Source organism: Heterocephalus glaber, unplaced genomic scaffold, assembly GCF_053883595.1.
Source record: "Heterocephalus glaber isolate CG9 unplaced genomic scaffold, H.glaber_assembly_v1.0 deba00001688, whole genome shotgun sequence".
Taxonomy (NCBI): domain Eukaryota; kingdom Metazoa; phylum Chordata; class Mammalia; order Rodentia; family Bathyergidae; genus Heterocephalus; species Heterocephalus glaber.
Genome location: NW_028258413.1, coordinates 4235236 through 4261305, shown reverse-complemented (window position 1 = coordinate 4261305; position 26070 = coordinate 4235236). Strand labels below are relative to the sequence as shown.

At 47.7% G+C, this 26070-nt stretch overlaps 1 protein-coding gene across 5 annotated transcripts in view; it reads right to left on the bottom strand.

Annotated features, from left to right (window-relative positions):
* Positions 1-26070, bottom strand: part of Papss1 (3'-phosphoadenosine 5'-phosphosulfate synthase 1) — a 183283-nt gene that overhangs the window by 113184 nt on the left and 44029 nt on the right. For 4 of the 5 annotated variants that reach the window (XR_002389690.2, XR_015446438.1, XM_087198797.1 and 1 more), the window contains one exon: positions 16371-16993. The exons of the other annotated variant lie outside the window; for it this stretch is intronic. Coding sequence is in view for 2 of the 4 variants with exons in the window: in XM_087198797.1 (XP_087054923.1) it covers positions 16855-16993 (139 nt within the window). In the remaining 2 variants the exon portion in view is untranslated. Of the gene's footprint in view, positions 1-16370; positions 16994-26070 lie in introns of those variants that run through there. 5 annotated transcript variants of the gene reach the window in all.

Genomic DNA, 26070 nt, shown 5'->3' with positions numbered 1-26070 from the left:
GCGGAGGAGAGCTGCTCGAGGAATCGGGGACATGAAGCAGCAAAAGGATGGAGGAGCAGGGAGGGAAGGAAAGTCTCCCAGGCCACACCTCCTCCTAGCAGACCCCACCTCCCGACAGCAAGTCAGCATGAGCCCCATGAGGCTTCCAGGCACATCCAGGTATGAACTCTAACATGAAGTGTGTTGCGTCCTCCACCCTGACAAATATACTCATAACAACAACGAAAAGGCCACACAAAACTCTGATTCTAATGGAGCTAAAAGTTGTCAAAAATATTTTAAAGGACTCGATTTAATTATTGTTCTGCAAATGTAGACATACCTAGTAATGGCCAGGGATGTTTGTATAACTGGTAACAGAAAGGCCTATGTGATTCACAGACTATTATATTTCATAAATTTTTTTGCCTACGTTTCAGCAAAATCACTAATTATATTGTTAGGAGTGAACATTTGTTATATATTTTTAGATCTACTGACAATCATGATCTAATAAATCAAAAATGTAATTATATTCAAAGTATGCATAACGATATATTTTATAAAAGATAGGAAATTTAAAACATATTTTTTCAAAAACAATTATTTTCCTTTAATATATTCAAAATGACTATAAAAATCAAAAGGCTAAATGAAATTATTATTTAATATCAAAATATAAAAGTAAAAAGCTAGCAAACAAAATGATACAAAGGTAAAATCTAGTTTGAAAAATACAATAAAAATAGATATGTCTTATTAAACATACTTATAAAAATAAACTATTTGTGATTCTAGCATTCAACATCCACTAGATGCCAATATGCAGACTTCCTATCACCTTCAGCAATATTACACCAAGATCTACGTCACACAGTGTAAGAGCAGGAATTGTCTAACACCAAAGAACATTCCTCAGCAACCAGGCACAAATGTCGCTATTTTCACAGCTGAACATGAGTGGGAGCAGGAGGATTCTCGGTACTAATGGAAAATATCTCATCGTGCAGGAAGTGACCTCACTTCCAAGGGTTGTCGGGCTCTGTCGTCAGTCTCTTCTCTCACCCACATGCTCTGACGGTCAGATCCTACCTGCACACTGATGTGGGTCTCATGCTGGATGCTGGGGACCACATTAACCAGCAGAGACCCCATCCACTCTTAGGGAACCCCACATGAAACGGAAACAAAGCACAGGGAGAATCCCTAACCCAGGCTACTCTTGAAAATTTCTTTTATTAATTTTATTTATTTATTTATTTATTTATTTATTTATTTTGTACTGGGGATAGAACTCAGGTCCTTGTGCTTGCACAGCAGGCGGTGAAACCACTGAGCTAAATCCGTGGCCCACTTTTATTAATTTTAAAAGATTTAGGACATAGATCCATTGTGATCAGCTGCCGAAATTTCAAGGATAATAGGAGTCTTTGGCCTCAAGGATCTCAGCAGTGCCTGTCAAAAACTGCTACTTGAGCCAGGGATTTAGCTCAGTGGCACCCTCACAGGCTCAAGGTCCTGAGTTCAATCCCTGGTACCAAAAAAAAACTGCTACTCTTCAGGAACAAGGCTAGTGAGTCCGCGTCCACCACTCCTTCTCAGCGTAGTTTTGAAATTTTAGCCCCAGCAATTAGGCAAGTGAAAAAAATAAAAAGGGTACAAATAGGAAAGGAAAAAGTCAGATTTTCCTTGTTTGTTTACAAAAAAACTTGTCTGTTTCCTTGTTTGCAGATGATATGATCTTACAATTCACGAGACCCTAGAGCCTCTGCTAAGATGATACATAAATTCACCAATGTATCAGGATACAAAATCAACATTAAAATATCAATAGCTTTACTATACAACAGTAATGGACTAGCTGAGAAAAAAAATTGGAAACACAATTCTATTCATTACAGCCTCAAGTAAAATAAAATACCTAGAGATCAATCTAACCCAGGAGATGAAATACCTCTACAAAGAAAATTTCAGAACACCAAAGAAAGGAATCAGAGATGAAAAGACCTGCTGTGTTTATGGACTGACAGAACTAATACTGTCAAAGCTGCCATCTTACCTGATCTATGGATTCAACTCAATCTCCATCAAAATATCAATGACATTCTTCACAGAACCAGAAAAAAATCCTAAAATTCATATGGAAACACAAAAGACTTAGAATAGCCAAAGCAAAAATGGCAAAGCTGGAGGAAACACAATATACCCAATTTCAAATTATACTACAAAGTCACTGTAACAAAAACAGCATGGTACTAGCACAAAAACAGAGACATAGACCAAGGAAATGGCATAGAAAACCCAGATGCAAACCCACATGACTATAACCATCTGATTCTGGACAAAGGAGCCCAAAATAGACACTGGAGAAAAGACAGCCTCTTTAATAAATGGTGCTGGGGAAACTGATGTCCATATAGACGAGATGGAAATTAGATCCCTATCTCTCACACTGTACAAAAATCAATTGAAAATGGATCAAAGTCATAGAGGATTTATTGGAGAGAATGCAAAGTATCCATTTCCTTTCTTGTATTCTGAAAACGGGCAAGTTTTGATGACTTACTCATTGGCATCACCACAGTGAAAGGATAAACCAAGTCAGAAGACTGCTCAGCTTTCCCCTGGGTCAGCAAACAGCAGCAGGGAGACTTTGTCATGTGGCCAGCGCTCCGGGGAAGCTGTGGATACCGTGACAGATGTCGCTGGCACAGACTCTGCCTGTCCAGACTTAGGAGCCCAGAATAACAATTTCCAAATATTCACCGAGAGTTTACCAAGTACTGAGATTGTATTCACTGTTTAAACACGAGTGATAAACAGAGGCCCTGCTGCCTCTGCACACAGACTTGAGTGTGCACGAAAGCAGTTGTCAGAACAGCGTGAAGGGTCTGAGGCAGACAGAGCAGGACCCTCGCCCCACCACAGCATGCTCAGCCCCTCACCTCGGAACCATGCCAGCCTCCTGGGACTTCACTTGGTGACACTTCTAACACATGTCTCAATGCTGTTCAAGACACAAAAGATCATTCCTCACAGTTAAAGATTACAGCACTTATGTTACACTTATTGTTTCCCTTATCAAACACACAACTATAGACATGGAAGCGCATACAGCACATTCTTGGCTCTTTTCTTACACAAGCTTTCAGATTAGTGATGTCGGATCTAAAGTAGATACTCACATACACTTTTGTCTATTTCCTTTCTTTCTAAAGTCCCAAATATAAAAACCCCTCTGGTATTGTAATAGGGGGAGGAAGGCCCCGAGTTTCCACTGCTAGAGTCATGACTGCGAAACAAGCAGTTTGCCAGCCACCCACACCATGGATTAATTTTATAGACATGAAATCAAACATTAGGAGAGAGAGAAAAGCACGCAGACCATGGACTGCAGCTTTACAAAGTTTAAACACTGGCAAAATCCAAGTCTAATGTTTAGGGATGTGTGCTCCAATAATAAAACTAGAAATAAAAGCAAGATTTACATTGGCTTTAGAAGAAAAGGCGGAAATGCCCACGAGGAGGAACAGTGTAAGTGAGCTCATGCTCGGCTTGTAAGAAATAAATCAGAAATGCACTAGGCTGGCAGGTGGGTGAACGTTTCTATTTCTATGCTTTGCCACATGATGCAAAAGCTGGGAAAAAATAATCTATGGATCCAATCCTAGCAAGTCTTTTAAAAACTAATAAAAAGCTAAAACTCTCTCACATACTAATTCTACCTTTAGAAGTCTATCTCAGACAGAATTCGTTAAAAAGTCTTATCACTTGTGATATTCACTGGAAAGCTATTCATACTTTGGAAATGAATACCATAAAATAATAAAAGTAAGTTCGGTTAGTAGGATTATGGTTGAGTTTTCTCCTTCTTCATGTCTTACCTGATTTTTTTTTCACTTTACTTAGTGCTTATTAACTTAAATTTTTAAAAAAATAGACTGATGCCCAGCTTGCCAGGTGTTTTATACATTGTAACTTTGCCAAGATAAATTTATGTCTGAATGCATAACCTGTTGGTGTATTTTGTTTAGTTTTTCAAAGCCTCTGGTGAACCTATGAAGATGCTAAGAAATAGAGGCACAGAGCTGAGCAATCTGGCACAAGACACCAATCAGCAAGGGAAACGGCAATGATCTGAACTCATTCTTGCCAATTCTCAATTACGACAAATGGGGGAATCTGCCAAAAGCCTGGGGGGAAAATGCACATGCACACACGTACACGCACACACGTACATGCACACACGTACACGCACACGCACACACACGCATGCACACACATGTGCAGTGTTTTTTCGTGCTAGATAATTTCAGGGACTCAGGAAACCTGCAGCGCTTATCCACCTAGCCCAGGGGCCGAGCCCTGGCTTTATGAGCATGAACATCAGACAGCAACAGACCAGTATCGAGTGCTGAATGGCTGGAAAACTCCTGCTTCATTACCCAGAGGGTAACTGGATCAAACTTTTCCCCTCTTCGAGCTTCAATCAACCTCCACAGTGAAGACCCTGGAAGAGGGCCCACTGTTGACCACCACGAAGCTTGCAAGGGTGGCTAATCTCGTTCTTTCCTTCCCTTACCTAGAGGATGGGAAATCTTACAGGGAAGAACCCCTCAAGCCAGGCACACAGGGATCTCCTGGGTAACTTCCCTCTGCACCGTCCTGGTCCAGATTGGGGAGCAGAAATCAGAGGGGAGCTGTAGAGCCCTGCTCTAGGCATGAGCCCCAGCCTCGCCTCCCTCCGCTCTGCCCTGGGAAGCAGACGTGAGACTCTGGGAGGAGAGGACAAAGAGATCCTCAAGGCCCTGATGCGCTTCTTTCTGGGCTTGCCAGGAAACTCCCTTGCACCCGGCCAGGCTGCCACACATGCATGTTTGGCCGTCTCCTCTGGCTCCCTCTCCCTAACATGCTCGCTCCCTGCATTACGCCTGTGAGCTCATTTATGTTCTCCCCACCCTCCGTTCCCCCAAGAGACTGAAAAGCCCCCGTAAGTAAGCCTGGTGATGCCGAAGTCGGAGGCATCTAGGGTCCCACAAGGCAAGCTGGCCACCATACCGCAGCCCATGCTGGGCCACCCTGCACCCTTCACTGGGGTCCCTCCATGGCCATGACCTGGGTAGGACACCATCACCCACGCGGGCCACATCTGAGGGGACTGAGCTCTGACTAGGAGATACGCGGGAACCACACGAAACTCTGATCAACTTCGTGAGCCCTTCATACAGAAACTACGAGCTACCTGCTTTCAAACACTGTCTCTCCCCAGACCTAACATTTCCCAACCTTCATTTTATAGCTGAGGCCACTGAGTGAAGAAACTTTCCCATGAACACATTTGGCTTTGACTCATTTGTTTGTTTTTGTTTTTGAGACAGAGTCTCCTTGCTTGGCACAGGCTGGCCTTAAACTCCCAACAATCCTCTTGCCTCAGCCTCCGAGTGCTGGCATTCAGGGCATGTCCCACCATGCCCAGCTTTGGCTGTGACTCTTGTTAGTGAAGTGAGAGTTGTATGGAAATCAGCTTTCTACCATAGCCACCAAGGACACTGCCTTCCCAGCAAGGTCCCTCAACACTTGGCCAATGGGTCCCTCCAGAGCCACCCTGCATCTTTTTGGGACCTAGGCGTGTGACAATTTTTGGTTTGACACTCATGCCTAAGGTTTCTGGGCTTCTGATTTATACAGAATGGCGAAGTCACTATCAGACTCTTTGCCCCTCCCAGCCTGTATCAAGAACAAAAGATGTCGATGAGGCTAACTACACAGCATTCACACCCGGATGCCTTGCTTGGCCCAAGCCCAGGGAGATTGATCGGGAGGATAAATTCGGAGCTGGCAGGATGAGGAAAGGAACAGTGACTTTGGTTTTATGATAAATAACCAAAGAATTTCAAGCTCATAAGATATAAATGCTTCTACAAGATACCTTTCACATCCCTTTGTTATAATTTCTATATTACTTTACCATTTCTCACATGAAGCCTTATTTTTTTTAATCAAGAAAAATTCTTAAGAGTTGTAACAGAGATTAGCCAAAAGCTAGTTAGCCCTTACAGCAGTACCATTTCTGGGAATTCTGGGAAACTCCATTTCCCAGGGTTCCTTGCAGTTAGGTGGGTCTGACCCTGGCCAACCGGGTAGAGATGGGGGGTTGCGACTCTCAGGCCCAGCCCTGGGCTCAGCTAAAAGTCTCCCACACTTACATAGGGAGCCATGGATTGACAGTAGCAGAGTCCAAAGCTAGTGATCTCCATCTGCCCACAACCCATGACAAGTGCAAGAAATAAACTGTTTTGAATGAAGCCATGGAGATTTTGAGATTGTTCCCGCCATTAGCACTGTTTAAACTGATTATGCAGCAAGAAAGTTAGTAGTGTTCCCCTTCTGAAGAGTGACAAGCAGAAGCAAGGAGGAAAAACGATTCCTGAAATTCCAGTGAAGACTTAGCCGAACCTATGCACGAGGGTACCTGGAGGTTTCTTGCAGGTGTGGGCAGAATTCCCAGTACCAGTAAGACCTTCTGTTATGCATTCCTGGTCCCATACACTTGGCTTGCCGTGTTGAAAAAATGCCAACATCCTTTTCCTATCTTGGGAGTTGCTGAGTAGGACCCCTCTCCCAAAAAAAAGAAAGATATGTTTTTGATGTAATCCACAGAACCAGTGAATGTAAACTTTCTTGGAAAAAAGGTTTTGGAGATGCAATTCAAGAACTCAGATCAGAACATCTTGGATCTCTCAACAGGGCCATGAATGCAAAGAAAAGAGATGGGGGAAGAAGAGGCAGGGTGGCTGGGAGAAGGGAGGTGGACAACTGAGGAGCTGAGGACTCGGAGGAGTGAGGCTCAGTCAACACCTCAGCTGCAGACTTCCAGCCTCCAGGACTGGGAGACAATGCATTTCTGTTCTTCAAAAAACCCAGATTGGTGGCACTTTGTTACAACAGCCCTGAAAATCTAACACAGGGTCCATCTTCCCTGGGGTCACCCCAGCATCATGTCCCTGGGTCCTGGCCCTTCCGCATACAACCGCACAGACTCTTTGGGACAGAAATGAGCAGACAACCAAAAATAGCAACCTTAGAGAAATGACAAAGGACGGAGTCCTTTTATAGTTTTATACCTTTTATAGTTTCCTCTCAGCCTGGACGGTCTCCCATCGAGCACTCCACCGCACCCCAAAGCCTGTGCACCCCTACATTTCTATGTTTATTCATGAGTGGAGCCACCAGCCGCCGCCCTCAGTGATCCCCAAATACAGGACTTTGATCACAGGCTTGTATTTATTGGCACTTTGCACACACATCCCCATGCCTGTGTGACTCTTCATTTATATTCTTACTGTGATAAGCCGAGCATAACTTAAAATTACCACTTAATGATCTTTATTTTCAATACAGTGTCTGGGAATCTTCGGAGTTGTGCAATCATCACCACCATCCACTCCCCTAATGTCATCATAACATTTGTGTTTGGAAATTCCATGAAACCTCACTCTTCCCCTTCTAGGTGTCACATGTGGCTCCAGGTCAGGGAACCGAAGCTGTCACATCTGGAGGAGAGCACCGCTGTTGAACCATCCTTGCATCCGTGGGATAAATCCGACTTGGTCAGGGTGTACGATCTTCTTGATGACCCTCTGTATTGTTTGCCAGTATCTTGTTGAGGATTTTTGCATCTATATTCATTAGGGAGATTGGTCTGTAGTTCTCTTTTTGGGTTGGGTCTTTTCCTGGTTTTGGAATCAAAGTAGCACTTGCTTCCAGGAGTGAACTTGGAAGCCTTGGTTCCCTTTCAATTTCTTTGATGAGTTTAAAGAGTAATGGTGATAGTTCTTCTTTAAATGTCTTGTAGAATTCAGCAGTGAAGCCATCAGGATCTGGGCTTTTCTTTGTTGGTAAATTTTTTATAACATTTTCAATTTCACTCATTGTAACTGGAGTGTTTAGAATTTCTATATCTTCTTCATTTAACTTTGGCAATTCATATGCATCTAGGAATCTGTCCATTTCTTCTGTGTTTTCCATTTTATTAGAGTACAAGTTCTCGAAGTAGGTATTGATGATCCTCTGGATTTCTACTGGGTCTGTTGTGACTTCACCTTTTTCATTCTTTTTTGGGGGGAGGGGGGTACCGTGGATCTAACTCGGGTCCTTGAGCTTGCGAGGCAGGCAGCAGAACCACTGGGCTAAATCTCCACCCCCCAACCTTTTTCATTCTTAATTGCATGAATTTGAACCTTTTCTTTTCTTTTTTTGATAAGTTTGGCTAAGGGTTTATCAATTTTATTTATTCCTTTGAAAAACCAACTCTTTGATTCATTGATTTTTTTGTATCATTCTCTTAGTCTCCATTGCATTGATTTCTGCTCTGATCTTTATAATTTCCTCTCTTGTACAAGCTTTGGGTATGTTATGCTCTTCTTTTTCTAGGAGTTTGAGGTTCTGCATTACGTTGTTTATTTGAGTTCTCTCTGTTTTCCTAATATGGGCATTCACTGCTATGAGTTTCCAGTGTAGAACTGCTTTCATTGTGTCCCATAGATTCCTGTATGTTCTACTGGTGCATGTATATTTATGATGTCATCTCTTCCTCTTGGATTGTTCCCTTCACAAAGATGTAGTGACCATCTTTGTCTCTCTTAGTTTTGGTTTGAAATCTACTTTGTCTGCAAATAAGATTGCTACCCTTGCTTTTTTCTGGGTTCCTGACATGTGGAGAACTGTTTTCCATCCTTTTATTACTTTCAGTCTATAAATTTCTTTTTGAGTTAGGTGTGTTTCTTGTATATAGCATATTGTTGGATTTTCCTTCTTAATCCATTCTGCCAGTCTATTTCTTTTGATTGGTGAATTGAGGCCATTAACATTGATGGTTATAACTGATAGATATTGACTCATCCTTGTCATGATGTTTTACTGTTGTTGGGTCTTTTATTTCTTATTCTCCCCCCCCCCCTTTCCCTTTAGTGTCTTACCTTGCCTGGTGGCTTCCCTCTGTTGGGCCTCATGGAGTTGTGACCTTCATTGTATTTTTCTAGGATATTGCTTAGAATTGTTTGGAGTGCTGGTTTGGTGTTCATGAAATTTCTCAGGTGTTCTTTATCATGGAAATACCTAATTTCCCCATCAATTTTGAAAGATAATTTTGCAGGATACAACAATCTAGGTTGGAAGTTATTTTCTTTTAGGGCTTGAAATACTTCACTCCAGGCTCTCCTTGAGTTGAGGGTTTGTGTTGAGAAGTCTGCTGTGATTCTGATGGGCTTTCCTTTGTAGGTGATTTGTTTCTTTTTCTAACTGCTTATGGGATTTTGTTCTTCTTTTCAGTTTCTGGGATCTTGACTATTATATATCTAGATGTAGATTTTTTTTTTATCATGGCTAGCTGGAGTTCTGTATGTCTCACTTGTATGTATTGTATGTATTGTATGTCCAATTCTGCACCTCTGTCTGGGAAGTTTTCCACTATTAATTCTGTGAACAGTATTTTTATGTCAATTGTACTTTCTCCTGTTTTTTCATAGACTCCTATCAGTCTTATGTTATTCTTCTTTGCATCATCTAGCAGCTGCTGGATTGACTTCTCATGGTCCCTTACTATTTTTAAGAAATCTCTGTTTTCATGGTCATTAACTGCAATCCTGTCTTCTATATCTGATATTCTATCTTCAGATTCCCTTAATCTGCTGTGCATAATTTCAATGGTGTTTTTAATCTCCTGGATATCTGTTTGAATCTGTTTCATGGATACCATTTCTTTCCTATGTTGGGCGATCATGGATACCATTTCTTTCTTATGCTGGGCATTCATGGTTTCCAGCATGGTCCTGAGCTCATCTATTTTTTTATGTTTCTGTTCTAGAGCCTCTAATCATGTCTTTCCCACTGCTCACCATCTCTGTAGTTATCTGGGAAATTATCTGTTTTGAATTTTTCTAGAGCCTCATTCATCTGTTTTGTTACTTCCTGTGCTATCAGTTCAGGGTGTCCAGGTGGTTGATTATCAGACTTTTCTACCTCATTTTCCCCAGAATTTGCCTTTGGTGGGGTGGAAGTCTGAGTCTGTGCCTTGCTTAAATATCTTCTCATTTTTGTTTTTGGTGCTGTCCTTGGTTTAATTCCTGGGTTCATACTTCAATATTGCTTATTGTAAGTATCTTTGTTGCTTGTATTTAGAACCCCTATGGAATGATTGCTTCTCAGGGGTGTCTTCCAGATATAGCTGGTCTTTAGGTTTTGAGTCTCTAATGACACTGAGGCTATCTCATTTTCATTATACCAGGAAGGACAACTGATTAGATCAGTCACAACACCTTTGCCCAAGTGATACAATCAGTAACAGCATAGCATCTAGTACATCTTAGAAAATGACAATTTGTGGTTGCTATTAATCTATCACCTTTAACTGTGTGAATTAAATCAAAATCGAGGACCAATGCAACATATGTTTATAGTAAATAAACTCTTCAATATAGCAACTTTACCCTTCCGGATGGGGAGTTAGAAGGATTTGGGGAGGGAGGGATAGGTAGGTAGAAGGATAGGGGAAGGTTAGCAGTGAGGCCAGAGGACACAGGTGAGAGAAGGAAAAAGAGAAGAAAAGAAAAATAAAGAAGAAATCCGAGTGGCCAGAACAGGAACAAAAAGGGAGATGAAGAACAATATGGACAGCAAGAGAGCAAGTGTGAGAGAGATAAAGAAAAGAGAAAAGAAAGGAAAATAAGAAGAGAAAAATAAAAATTTGAAAAGAGTAGAAAAAGAAATTAAAATTAAAAATAAGAGAAAAAAATAGTAATTTTGAAAATAACAAATAAAAAATAAAAATAAAAATGAAGGGCCTCCTTCAGGATATGTCTCTGCTGTCACAATAGACAACGTGGGCAGCCGTGTGCAGTTATAAATCAATGTCTCAGTAAGCCAGTCACAGTCCTGTGAGATTCAGGCAGATTTCTGGCTGCAAGTCCCAAGTTGAGCTCCCTGTCCTCCTGCAGGGTTGAACTCTGCGAGGTTCTATTGCAGGTTCCAGTTCCCCTTCCCCTGAAGATAGTCCAGGTTCTGATGGGAGGTGATGATCCCTCCAACTTACCAAGCACGGTGGTCTGGTGTGCCTTGATTGCAGAGATTCTCTTCACTTTTCCAGTGGGCTTCAGTTTTCATCAAGGAGACTGAGAGAGGGCCTCTATCTGTTGTTCACTTCTGCTCTATCTTCTGAAGCTCAGGACAATGGACTTTATGGGCCCCTGTGCCTCTGTGGTGTGGAACCAGGTAGCAGCACAGCCAGGAGGCCAGAGGTGGGAAGGGGCAGGCTGGTCGCCGGTGGGCATGCCATGGGTTGGACGGAGTGGGGCCCCATGCAGCCAGGGATGTCTCTGGCACCCTGGCTAAGTTGGTTGCTCCAACACAATTCTTAATACTTAAATCTTGGAGTGCTGCCACCTACTTCACAAGCACAAGGTCCTGAGTTCAATCCCCAGTACCAAAAAACAAAAAAAACTTAAATCTTGTTAGCAGCTTATATGGCCTTCAGAAGATGAATAAATTGGGGGGAAATGTGGTATTTATACACAGTGGAATACTACTCTACTATAAAGAAGGATAGACTTGAGTCATTTCTAGGAAAATGGGTGCTCCTTGAGACCATAATGTTAAGTGAAATAAATCAGATGCAGAAGCTTAAATAGCTCATGGTTTCTCTTATATGAGAAACCCAAAATATAAATAAAGTACAAAATAAAATACAGACAATAGGAAAAAAAAAGGAGAGAAAAAGTTATTATAATCCACCATGGCCAATGTATCTAAGAGTATACCTTGATTTAGTATAATTGTTTTATGTGGTACATATGGTTTTTGGTCTGTTAATCTGGCTGTTATTCTGTGTTTATGACAATTAACTTGATAAAGACTTAAAAATAAATCTGATGTGGATGAAAAAAATTAGATGTGTTGTGTGCATAGACCAATTCCCCATAATGAGTGCTATCATTATGTATTGCAAACATGTAGTGATAAAAATTTTTAAGAAGCCACATTTTCAAGTTTGTTGACAGAAATAATAGTTCTCATCACTGAGGTTCTTTGTTCTCTTTTGGTTATTTCTAGCAGGAAGAGAAAACATTTTTATCAACTCTAAGTATAATATATTTAGTCAATTAAAAATATGAGTAAAAGGGACAAATTCCCTCCTTATTGTTCCAAAATAAAAATATAAAGTACCTAAGACCCCACATGGCTAGTACGTGGTACATTGGGACTTCCCTGAGGGGTGGAGATATTAAGGTTTTTCTTTTGCTCTCCTTTTTAAAAAAAGGAAACCCAATACAAGGGAAAACATTCAGGTGATGCAGGGATACAAATTAAAACCTGGCTGCCAGGAAATGCAAAGGTGCACGTGGCCATCGGAACCCAGCTCAGCACCTGGGCACATGCATGACAACTGTGAGCACTGCACACTGCACACAGGGCCTGCTGAGAAACTCGGCATCGAACTTCTGTCACTTGGTAGCTGCCTGGACAGTCGTGGTGAGATTCAAGTCAAAACCTGCGGCCGGAATCACTGTGTACTGAAATGTTCTTAGCCTTTCCCTGTAACTATCCTACTTTTATTTTAAGCTGCATTTTTATTGTCACTGGTACGTCTGCAGTACACAATTACACTCCCGGAGCCCGTACGTGTACATAGCTCATCTGAATTCTCTTTTCATTCCCTTCTGCTCCTCCCACCCCACCCTACAACTCTTCGTCCTCTCCCCATCTGAGAAAAATCTACTCCCTACTTCTATTACCTATCTTTTATTTTGCTCTTTATTTATAATTTGAATTTGTCATAGAAGAGGAAGCCGTGTGGTATTTATGCTCGTGTCTGATTTATTTCACTTATCATTATGAACTCCAAGTGCATTCATTTTTCTACAAATGACTCAAGTTTATCCTTCTGATTTTAAAATAACATAATCACTTACAACATTTTGGTTTCCATTACAGAATGGGACGGATGTGGTGCTGAAAGCTCCGGTGGATTCAGTGAGCAATTCAGTCCACAGGGCCGCATGTGAAGTCAGCGCCAAGCTCACAGGTGACCGTGAAGTGTGTGGACATCCGACTGTCGCTAACGTCCAGCGTCCGGCACAGGAGGAAGCGGGCACTGCCACGTCGACTTCCCTGACCAAGGGCTCAGACCCGCCTCGGGGCCCCACTCTCCTTCGCTGTGGGCCTCTGTGCTGAACTCCCCACCAACTCCAAGCAAGGACAGGAAGGTGAGAGGCAGAGAGTGAAAGCCACGCGTGCTGCTGTCCCCTGCCCGTCCCCTCCTTTGAGGATGATGTGGGGACCGTGGGCTGCAGAGGCAATTCTCTGCCTAGAGCCATCAGCAGATGCCCTGTAAAGAGCCAGATGGTAAATTCATTCAGCTCTGCAGGACACAAAGTCGGTCTCAACCACTCAACTCTGCCACTGCCAGGACCCAGCCACAGTGACATAGGCTGATAAAGGGCGTGACTGTCGACCTAATAAAAACGGGCAGCGGCCAGCTCGCCCGCGTGCTCTCGGGGTAAGAGCTCTTCCGGCTGGCTGCCCTTCCCACTGGCATTGAGGATACATCTGCTGCCCAACCTGCTCATCCTCCTGTTTTAACATGGTTGCCTGCTTCTACCTCCTCCTCCCTCTGCTCTCCAGTGAGGGCTGTCACTCGCCTCCCATCGCAGCCTCAGTCTGCGCTGCAGCCCTTCCTTTACCTTTGCCCCACACAAGCTCCCCGCCATCTCAGTTGCAAACAGGGACATCGGGCTTGAACCTGTACCTAGATCAGCATAAGGGTCTGGTTGAATCGAAGCAATGGGGTAATGGGGAGTCCGCAGATGCAGAAAGCAGCCCTCTTTGGCTCCCTCAGCTGGCGGGAAGCAAACATGGGAGCGAGATGGGCCACTGTGGTGACTCCCTCTGGAGTCCAGAGCTGCACACCCTGCTCCACCATCCCAGCCTCCTGGACTCGTCCCCCCAGCTGCTGTCCTTCCAGATGCCCAGTTCTGATCTCCCGCCCTCTCAGGCAGCCCTGGCTCTGGCCCTCAGGCCTCCCCTTGGGCATGCGGGGAGCTGACATGGGGACCAGACCGACCGGGCCTTCATCTTTGGACTCCTTGTCCAAACTCAGGCCTCAAGGACTTCGGGGAGCTGATCTTACCTCAGTCCAGGCGGGCAGACGAGTTCTGCACAATATACACACGCATACGTATAACTCCACACAGGGGAAGACGGGAATTAGGAAAGGAACCTAGCAGGAATAAAGCCAGTGGGCTGCACCTCCCGCCACTAGCGCACACCACACCTGAGAGGCCAGATACTCCTTGCTCTGCGAGCCAGCCCACTCCCATGTGGGGAGCTCAACTTCTGAATTTCCCTGATAAAATACTCTGTGCTGACTTCCAAGAGATATGCACAATTGTTCCCCTCCTGAATGGAAGTGAAACTCAAATATGTGGTCTTGATTACCATGTGGAATAGCAAGTGGATGTTTTAAGACACTGCATTTCTGCCAAGATGACTGCACTTTATTTTCTTCCGTCCTTTAAAAAAAAATTACTATTTTTCCATCCACTCTTCCAGCTGATGGACAGATAAAAACGGCACTTAGAGCTCCAAGACCACTTGGCAGGAGAGGTTTGGGCAAAGGGGCTGAAACTTTAAAAACTGGTTTGAGCTCATTTTATGAACTAGGGAGAGGAAAATAAAACTCCCACATATGTCAGATTTGCAAATTAAGGAAATCCACACCAACCTGTGGACTGGGGGAACCAGCAGTTGCTTATTTCCTCCTTGGTCTTTCGCAGCACACAGAGGGCAGCTGGGCTGAGGCCAGGGCACAGCGGGATGATGCTCAGAAAGGACAATTACTCATCCGGCACAAGCTACATTTTTGATCACATGTCATCTGATTTTCTTTATTCTCAATCTTACAAGAATGTTGGTTTAGTGTTGAAAGAATGCAGTGAAAAATTGCCAGAATCGAAGGAGTCACTTGTGTCAAACCCAAAGAAAATGGAGTTGGGAACTCCTGAAGGGGCTGAGGTCACCCACTCACACATATTTGCCTGACAAGGAGAACTATCACAAAAAGACTCTGTGAAAACCACAACCTGCACCAAAAGCACTTCCACAAAGACAACTGCCCAGCAGCTGCCTGCTCAACCTTGGCCTATGCACCCTTGTTAGCCTAACAGCATGACAGCCACTGCTTCAAGACACCCAGCTGACTGTCCTCATTTCCCCTAAGGGCCCCTCTTCCTGGTCACCCTGAATATGCCCAGGGTTTGCCAGGCATGCAGGCCTTCCTGAACCCTTCCTGAAGACCAGGCCCCTGCATCTCGTTTCAGGTGGGTAAGCTGTTTTCTGTATTTTCAACTTTTTGAAATCTTTTAGATAGTAAGACTTATCTTGAAATTTAGCAGTGCTTGTTTCCTTTCTCCCAGCTCCTCCCAGTCTGAACCGTCCTGCTTAATCAACTAGCAGGTGGAAAGCGTCCCGGCCAAGACGCAATTCAGAAGCTGTGCATGAGTTTGTGTGTGGTTTTTTGTGTTTTTGTTTGGTTTTTTTTTGGTACCGGGGATCGAACTTGGGTTTTTGCACTTGTGCAGCAGGCGGCGAAACCACTGAGCTAAATCCTCGGCCCTCATGTGTGGTTTTATAAAAAAACAAAAAACAAGGTCTCCCTATGTTGCCCACACTGGCCTCAAACTCCTGGGCAAAGAAAGCCTCCTGCCTCAGTGTCCTGAGTAGCTAGGACTATTGGTATGCACTGTGCATGATTTTAATTTCTTATGCTCTTCTCCTCCAAAAGCTCTGTGGTTCTGGTAGTGAAGAGGGTGGAGCCTGAAACTGAAAGGTGAACATGAGCAGGGCCTCTCACACGACATGAAGACCAAACAAGCCTTCCTTACACTAAGCCACTGTGACTGAGACGTTGCTCCTACCACCCAAGCCAGTTTTCTTAACTAAAGCAGTCACACCCACCTGTGCTCTAAATCCCCAGGGCACTGTTATGTTTAAGATTATTAGAGACATATTTGGGGAAAGTGGTTGAATTGTTGGACAGGCTGAGTGCCTTATTATTCTCCGCCTTAAAGCAGCTCCTGCTACCCAAAACTTCCCTAAGTAGCATGGTGTTAGGAGCTGAGAGATCCTACAAGTCAAGATGCCTACATTTTTCCTCCTCTATCAGAAATTTTGTTGTTTTGTGAGACTGGGTCCAGGCTGGCCTTGAACTCTTGGCAATCCTCCTGCCTCAGCCTTCCAACTGCTGAGATTACAAGCGTGTGTCACAGCGCCAGGCAGAAACGTTTTCACAAGGAGCGAAAAGCTATGTGTGAGCAAAACAATATAAAAATGTCACATAATTAAGTAGCCAAAAATGTAATTTTATTGAATAAAGAAGTCTGTTCAGAGCTTATACAGGTCATAAGAACGTTTCAGATTATAATGGCTGAAAGATCAATAGCTAAGTGGAAGGAAGAGAGGAAGTGGTTTACATTTTCAATGTAGGAAAAAACATCTCACTGCTACACATGTCTTGTAAAATTTCCAAGACAAGGTCTAATCACATTTATTATTTAGTGATTTTTTTTCCTTTCTTAAGGGAGGAAAAGCGAGACTGCGTATTACTGGTTTCAACTAATAGAACAGCCTGAAGAAAGTATGAGACAGAAGCATAAATAGAATATAAAAAGACAAGATTTTAAAATCGCACTGTAGGAATATTAAGTATAACAAGCGGAAGAGGACGGCAAAAGCAGCGGGTGACACCAGACAGGTGACGCGCTGCAGGCTAGGCAGAGGGAGGGCGGCGTGCTCCCGCCCTCTGGTCCCTCGGTCCCCCGTCGCTCACGCCTTTTCCAGGGCCTTGTAGTACTCCACCAGCACGGCCCAGGCCGCGGGCGCCATGAAGCCCTCGGGCGGCTTCTGCCCGTCGCGGGCCAGCCTGCGCATGCGCGTGCCCGAGATGAACTCGAAGTCCTCGTGGCTGCGGAGGGAGCAGAGAGACCGTGACTGCGCGCGGGCAACATCGCGGGGCGCGGGGAACATCGCGGGGCGCGGGGCGGACGGTGAGTGGGTGGTGGGATCTAAAACTCCGCTCTGGGCAAAGAGCAAACCGGCACTGCGGGGGATGCAGTCCTGGACGTGGGGCCTCCACACCCTCGCCACCCACTTCTCGGGGACGCGGCCGCAGGCGGCAGCACCTGACCCGCCAGCCTCGGGAGGTCCGCTGTGGCCCAGCCCGTCCACCGGCCCAGCGGGCTGCAGAGCCCCGGAAAGCTCCCCGGCTCCCCGCCTGGCCACCGCGCCCCGGAACAGCGCCTGGCCTGCTCGGCAGAGACCTAAGCGGAGAGGAAGGGGCTTTCCGCATCATCTGCGCGGCGAGCAGCCCTCGAGGCTGCCCCTGGTTACCTGCCACCAAGACGTGAGCACGGTGTTTCACGTCACACACACACACGCACACACACGCACAGGCCAGGCGTGGTGGCGCACGCCCAATATCCCAGCACTTGGGAAGCTGAGGCAGGAGGACTGCCCGAGTTCGAGGTCAGCTGGACTAAACCCCAAGGCCTAGTCGCACACGCAGGCGCATGCACCCTGTTACACTAAGCACAGAGCACCTGTGGCTACAGGACCATCTACCTACACCTTCGGCCTCTTTCCGGCACCGGAAGCAGCCGAGCAGCCGCAGGGAGCCATCACAGCCCTGGGCCAGGCCAGCCGGTCGAGGGCCCTGGCCACTGCAGTTGGGGGCTGCAGGTCCCTCCTCTCCACGAGGCATGGCGGGAGTAAAATCTGGTTGCTAGGGGAGCCTGACGCAATCAAGGGCAGCTGTCGCCCCGGGGCTGCGACAGGTTAGCAAACCACCGAACAGAGACCTGGAGGCCCAAAGCCCGGAGCCATCCCCGAGCCGCCTGGACATCGCACTGCATGGCCGTGAGGCGAGCACGGGGTGCAAGGCACGAGGCGCACCAGCGTGAGGGAACCCCGCTGGACCAGGACGTGCAGAACACAGGCGCCCTGCAGCCCTGACCTGGAGGGCGCGGCCGAGAGGAGATCAGAGTCACTTGGGTTAGGAGGGCTCGCTGCTCTCCCGCTCTGGCCCGGGCCGGGGAAGGGGTCCACCCCACTGGGCGCACGTCTGGGCGTGTCCAGATGATGGGCGGGCGGGCCGGCGAGTGGGAGGGGAGGGCCCGCCCCGCCCCGCCCCGCCCCGCCCCGCCCCGCCCTGATGTGGGCAGCACTATCCAATAGGCTCCAGGCCCGATGTATAAAAGGAAGAGGGTGTGGAAACGCCTCGCTTCGGAGACTCTCACAGCTTGAGTGGAAAAAGAGCTTTCCGCCTGGGAGTGGGGCCAGAGGGCTGGCGTGGACGCCGATTTTCCTAAGGCCGGGCAAGTAGGCCACACTGATCATACCGCATCCCATCTGTACGCGTTCCGGAGGGAAGTCCGGACAGCTTTCTGGGGAGCGACGCTCCGACGTCCCAGCACTGCGTGGGGCTGACCAGGAGCAGCGCTGTGGTCAGCTGCGGGCCGGCGGGCAGACAACGACGGGCCAAAGGCGAGAGGAGCAGGGCCGGGGAGCCGCCCGGGCCCCTAGGACACGCGTTGGGTAGCCAGCCAGAGCTTGGGCAGGGCCGGCCGGGAGGCCCTGGAGGGAGGGTGTGCTGGTCCGCGGACGGGGGCCAAATCAGTGCACATCCCACTGAAACTTCAACGGAAGGGGCGGGCGGTAGCGATGCGGGCTCATTTTTAAGGAAACGGAGTCTTACTAAATACACCGCAGAGAGGAGAAAGGGTGGAGGAAGGGATTGGGCAGAGGACAGATGGAGAAGTCGGGGTCAGGGGAGGCTTCAGCAGGCGCAGGACGGCGCCCACCTCCTCGGGGCGGGGACACGCGCGGTGAACCCGCCTGAGCAAGGCCCGACAGGCGGGAAGCGCCCGCGCCGCGTCCGGATCCCCTGCCCACCCGAGAACCCCAGGCTTCATCTCAGAGGAGGTCACCGGCCGCCCCTCAGTAAGCAGCCTCACTGGGGACAGCCACGGCCTGGGGCTCTCCGGCCCTGTCCATCTCAAACTTTGTTTCAAAAATGAAAACCTCAAGTCAGAAGCCCCAAGTGCTCCCTTCTGTGGTAATAAGCAGCTTGCTGGAGACTGCCGCGCCTTATGATGACAGGAAAAAAACAGGGCAACTAAGCTCCTTCCTCCTCCAGTTGTCGGACTCGCAGAACTTGGTCGCATTCCTTCTGAAACTGCATTTTCAAACTGACTTCCGGGCACTCTTTCAGTGCCCAGAGCCATTTCACACTCCACCTGCCCCTCAGGCCACCAGCATTTCTCCACCTCTGAAACAGGTCGGCTCCGGCTCGGCTCCACTCTGCAGAAAACAGGGTGCCTTGCCGGCCTCACACTCCAGACTCAACCTCAGCCAACAGGCCTTGCCTTTCTGTCAGTGGCCAGGCTCAAGGACCTGACACAGGGTTCCTCTCTCTAACTAAACCACAGTCACAAGTTTTTAATGGACATCATTTTGCAGAAGTAACTGAATTTTTTAAAAACCTGAGGAATTTCTGGAATGATCTACAATTAGCAGTAAACTTTAGCTCTGAGTAATCAGGAATCCACCAGGAGCAGAAAGGACTACTAAACAAAGGACCCTGCCCTCTCCTGCAAAGCGGCCTCACCGGGACCATGTTACCCCACTAGCCCACCAATCTCCAGGGTACTGGGAAGAGAAACACAAGTGTTTGTTTTCTTCCTTTTCAAAACCACTGAGCCCTAGATTCTCCTGGTCCGCACCAGACAGGAAGCCGGCTCTCTACAAATAGGGAAGGGTTAGGATGGCAGGAGGGACGAGCAGCCTGGCCAGCCGCCCCAAGGTGACACACCAGCCACAGGTGGTGGGCATCTGACCGGCTCCAGTGTGACGATGCCCAGGCGCATGTGGGCAATTCTGCGTCTTCACAGCCATCTGCTGTCCCTCATCACAAGTGTGGGCAGCAGTGCGAGCTGCTCACAGGGCCGAGAGCCGAGCCAGGGCCCTTCCATCAGCGCTTTTTAAGGTTCCCATCCAATTAGCCCCGCTTCTTAAGATGCTAAGTAGATGATAAGCAGTTCAGAGAACCAATGGGGATTACTCCTTTGACAGAACTAAAGCTAATGGCGGTGACTTATAACTGAGTCTAATTATTTTGGATCTAAATAACTTTTCAGGTAACTTGAAAGCAGTTCATTTATAATACATCAAAGCACTCAGTATTCTGAAGACTGAGACTAAAACCGGTCTCTTCAAAACCAGATAAACAGTTATTTCTGGCTCTGCTTCAGGGACTGAAAAGCACAGGTTGGCCCCATGTATGACAATTTTTACAATTATTATTTTCTAACCAGTGACCAGCTGAAATACATGGAAAATTTGTCTACAAACTAATTAACCAAATTCTTGAGTTGATCATGTTTTCCTACCTCAGCCAAACAGTGGATGCCTGCAGCTGTTCTAAAACTTATTATGCAATCGACTCAACTTTCTTCACTGTAAAATGGCATGAGATGCACGCTCAGCATGGGACAGGGATCTTAAATGAGTGGAGTAGGCCAGTGTCAAAAGTCCCCTGAGTAAATATTTTGATCAAGTGCAACATCTGAGACTTCTGTGATTTCAATTAGACAGGACATTGTTCACCTGCTTCTAGAAAGATGGTTCTGGCCCCTCAGGCCCGGATCTCACATCTCAGAAAGCCCATCCCGGAAGCTCTCGGACACTGTCTTGGTTACTTTTCTCACCACTGAGACAGAATACTCAATGCCCAAAGTTAAAGGAGGGAAGGTTAATTTAGCTCACAGATTGCAGAGGTTACAGTCCATGGTCGGCTGGCTCCAAGACAGGGTGGCACAGCAGAGGGCATCACAGAGGAGAAACAGCTCATGGCGGGCAGAAGGCAGCAAAGTAGCAAAGCAGCAGCAAGCTATCGGCAACCCTCTTTCCATCCTTTATATCTTACCCAGGCTTTCTATCTTACCCACTCGGCGCATAGCACTGTCACCCAGGGAGGGACAGCCTTAATCCTAGCATTGCACCAGGAATCAGTCCCAGGGTCAGAGCAGCACACACCTCCAAAAAGCCCCACCTGTGACCATGGGCTCTGGGGGACATCTAGACACAGCCACACCAGCTGCCTGGCACGGACACAAGCAGCACCTGAAGCAGACAGTGGTGGGGCTGTGGCTGCCTCGGGGGCTCTCACTCCTCGAACTCCTGTGCTGCTCTGAGGCTGCCAGGGCACTCTGCTGTCCCGGGTGCTGCTTCCTGTGCACCACCTTTAGCCAAAGACAGGAGGCTGCAGGACAGAAACAACCCATGCTAAGGTTGGGTCTGGACCCAGCAAGGTGTCCAGCACCAGGTCCTTACCAGACCACCAAGATGAGCTGCCCCGGCTCAGCCCAGACACCCACAGACCAAGAACCCTCTGCTGTGAACAGATGGACTTTTCCTCTTTTTAAGCCGACTGTCCTGGTTATTTTGCTCCCGTGATGGAAAGCCAGCACAGTCTCAGAGTTCTAGCGTCCATGTGTCCAATCACTGCTCTGAGTGCACGCTGTAACCTTTTTGTCTGCTGCCAGGGAGTGCCTTGTTCTTTACTCGGTTTCTATTGTTGAAACACAGGGGTCTCCGGGTACCCAGAAACCGGCACTTCGATGCCCAGTCACTCCAAATGTGAGTGTACCAATCTCCATGTTTAGACAAAAGAAGAGTCTGTCTGCCTTGTCGGTCATGATGAAATAATCCAAAGGATACAGTCTCCCCTCAGCCATGCGGCTGTATACTGAGGCCTCTCAACAGAGGTGACTTCACACCCCATGCTCTCCCCAGGGAGCACCCTACATCTACAGAGGCAGGGCGGTCTCCCCAGGGCAAAGGCTCATCCTGACCCTATGCCAGGAGACCCGGGCTAAGAAATCCTGCCAGCTGGCACACTGTGGGGAGGAAATGCTGCTCCAATAGTTTTATAAAACATAAATCTCACTCTCTCCTGCAAAGGGCAAAAACAAGAAAAATGAGAAGATTCCAAAGCCACAGGAAAAAAGAGAAGGCAGAAGAAGCAGATAGAGGTGGCCTGAGACCCGAGCCTGGCTCCTCCCAGCCAGAGGCCATGGCGGGCAGGGCCACGACTCGGCAGGATGGCCGTGACGGCACAGATGTGAAAGGAACTGAGACCGGATTTTGGGGCAGTGGCCAGGGCGGAGGTGCCCCAGCCTCACTTCCTGCCCCATGACACTCGACCCTGTGTTGCACACCACAGCTGCCGGAGCCACAGTACCAGGCACGGACCACAGAGAGCCCTGGGCACTTACAGAGCACCGCCAGAAATGTGCTCGTGAAAATTAAGATAAAAAGGAGAAACAAAATCCTCTCATAAAAACTCTGTGCATGTGTGTGAAATACATGAATAGAAAAAGAATAAATGCAAACCACACGCAAGTACTGGCAACACACAGATTTTCTCCTGTTCTTCCAAAACACGTATTCTCACTGGCAGACCTCTTAGGGGGAACCCATTCCGTGACCCCAAGAATACACCAGAACTCGAGCGCCCTGTAAGCCCACAGAGGGAACCCAGGAGGAGCAGAGTGCAGGCCCGGGTGGCAGGGCCTAGCCGCTCTTCCCGCACAGGCTGGAGCAGGCGGCCCGCACTCCACACTGCTGGGCACTGGCCACACGCCCACCTCTGCCCTACTCCGCACCATCGCCTCTCTCTCTCTGTCTCTCTCCTCCCTCTCTCTCTCCTGTCTCTCTCTCTGACCTCTCAGCTGACAGCACTCATGGCTTCAGCTACTCGCCTCTCTCCGGGCTGCTCCTGCCAGTGCCTCAGGAGGCACAGCCATGCCAGCATCTGCTAGGACAGGGGCTGAGAGGGGTGCAGAGGAGCAGTGCCCATTCCCTCATCACCATGTCTCTGCAGACGGAAGCGAGCTCACCTCCGAAACTGGGCGGAAAGAGCACCTGGTGCTCCAAGAGCTCTCCAGAGAGCAGAAAGCCAGCTCCTCCGTGCACGGCTGGCTGCCCCACGCACCCCTTCACCCCCATCTGCGCACCCTCCCCTCTCGTCCTCTTTCTGAAACCACTTTTAGGTCCCCTGCAGATTGGTTCAAGCTGGTCTCCGGCTTCACCCCGAGTGGCTCTGAACTCGTGTCTAGCACATGAGCCTGGTTCTCTCATGGGCTGCGGGTTTGTTTTTTGTCGGGGTATTTTCCTTGCCGTGGCTCTCGGCTGCCTTGTACGTTTTGGCATTTCTGACTGAGCTGTTCACTGTGGGAGCTCGGGGAAGCGCGTGCTGCCTTCTGCTGAGGCAAGGAATCCAATCACCCACACCTCGAAGGATCTGCCATGCTGCTCCACTGTCACCGGGAAACGTGGGGCTGGCCTGTGAGCAGCTTTCAAGCCTGGAGCCTCAGTGACCGGGACAGGAGGGGGGCGGTCACCAGGTCCCCCGCTGCCTCCCCCTGGGTGCAGACCAGAGCGGTGCCTTCTGCCAGAGACTTCGAGGCTCCCCATGCCGGGTCCACCAGGGCGAAAGAGGCTCAGGCTCACCTTCCCAGAAGGCCCTGGAAGGCCCCAGAAGGTGCTGGAAGGTTCCAGAAGGCCCTGGAAGGCCCCAGAAGGTGCTAGAAGGCCCTGGAAGGCCCCGGTCCACTTCCCACTTCAGCCCTGGTGGGACTCAGGATCACCCTGTCAGCGCCACAGTGCTTTTTATAGAAATGTTGCATTTTATCCAGCCGAGGAAAGCCAATCTTCAAATTTAACATTCCTCATCTCCAGAAACCTGAGCTTCCTTATATCCAACCCACATCATCTTCTAAAAACTCGCACTTACTCCAAGCTGGGCACTGTGGCACATGTCTGCCATCCCAACACCCTGGGATGCCAGGGCAGCAGGATCACAAGTTCAAGTCCACACTGGGCAACTTCGTGACTCAGTGAAATCCTGACTCAAAATGAGTAAGGCCTGGCCCTACAGCTCCGTGCCCAGACCATGACTCAAAAACAACAACAAAATTCAAATGTGTACTAAAGCCAGGAAGACAATACAGTGATTATAAATTAGAGCTTATCTTCTCACAGTCATGAAGTAACTCCCCAAATAATACACGCACAACCTACAAGCACAGGGTGAGGCCATCTGTAAAGTCACCTGGTTACAGCCACCGAGGAAACATCAAAATTAATAAAAATAACGCACTTTATGCATCCAGCATCCTCAGAGAAAGACCTGCTGCAGACAGAGAAAAGAACTGACTGGAGAAGCAGTTCAGTGGTCACCATGACAGCACTCGGGGCTGAAGAGAGGTAAAAGGACGAAGGAACCGAGGTTCTGGGACGGAAGTTAGGCTGGCGATACCCTCGGAAGGACGGCCATGTCCCATGGAGACCTCTCCGCAGAAAGGCCCTCGAGTGTGGCAGGCAGAGCACAGAGGCACCGGGCCCGCCCGCGCCCCATGGGAGACTCTGAGATGCTGCTTCGGAGCCCGGGGCTCTGTGGGTGCACTCGGTTACCAGTCAGCTGGCCAGGTGGGCCCAACGCAACCAGGGAGCCCTGAACAGCAAAAGTCGTTCCCAGCAAACAGCAGAGCAGCAGGGCAGGCCCCAGGTCTGAGGCCTGGCGGTTCCACAGGGAAGGGAGCGCCCATGGTAAGGACCCCGTGTGACCTCCAGGACAGGGAGCCTCGGAGCCAGCAGCTAATGCGGTGATGGGGCTGCAGCTCTAAGGATGGAGTCCACACTCAGGCACAGGCGCTTTCCAGAGCTGTCTCATGCTGCCCGGGGACAGGCAAGGACCCGTCTGCCTGCAGACCTGAAGAACAGCAGGGAGTGAGCTGCTGGCAATCTGCGTGGCCCAGTGTGAGCTGTGATGGTAGCAATGTGAACGCAGCCCAGTCTGTACCTTCGGAAGGCCGGCATGTGGGCTCCACAGTCATTGCACAGGAGCGAGACAGCAGCAACCCCACCTGGCTGTGAGAAGTCTGCAAACGCCTTGGAGGATGCACAAAATTGCGATGTCTTTTAAAATGACACCAGCCGGGCGTGGTGGTGCCCGCTTGTAATCCTGGCACTCAGGAGGCTGAGGCAGGAGCACTGTGAATGTGAGGCCAGCCTGAGCGACACAGCAACCCTGTCTCAAATAAACCATATATATAATGACACTAGCCTTCTACACTATAAAGTGTACTCCAGCATTAAAAACAGAAAACGCTCTACTGAAACCCCGAGGTCGCCAGTGATGAATCCACACCCATCTGCCCAGTGCTATTTCTTGTTCGCATTTGCTGTGTCAGTGATTTAAATAAATCTGCATTTACGCCCTTGGATTTACCCAAATACAAAGATTTACTCCCTGAAAGAGAAACAAATATAAATAAGATCATTGAATTTTCTCTACAAGTTTGTAATAGGCTAAGACTGGGCTTTTATCTTGCAGTCCTAAAACAAAATTTCCTTGAATCGTTCTTGCAGCTATTAGGAAACTCCTTAATTTCCCAAATGAACACAGATGATTTCCATCATGATCCCTGTCAGTAATATCTTGCCTGAAATCTTCATGAATTGTTTTTCCCTAAGCCTTGTCTTACACTGGTATTTAATCAACTCAAAAGCTACAAAATCATTAATTACATAAATGCTGGCACTGAGTAACGCCCATTAATCAAACATCACACAACCCCCTGTGTGCATAATTAGTAACTGACTTTCCTCACTACATCAAAGACTATTGCTTTTCCACAAAATTTGAATCACTTTCCAACATATTCCCATCAACTTAATTCTATTTGAACACAAATATAAAAAGTGAGCAAACTAAGGCAGTTTTAAAGCTTCCCAGGTTACAACTTATTAATACTTGTAACCTAAAGAAGTCCAAGAAAATGAGCCACTCTTGCAACAAATGCACAGCTCATCTTGGAAAATCCTGTGGGAATTGATGTGATTGTTTAGCTTTGGAATGACTAAAAGCGATCTGAAGCAACATGACACCAAGGTAAGCAAACATGCAAGCTTCCAAGGTCA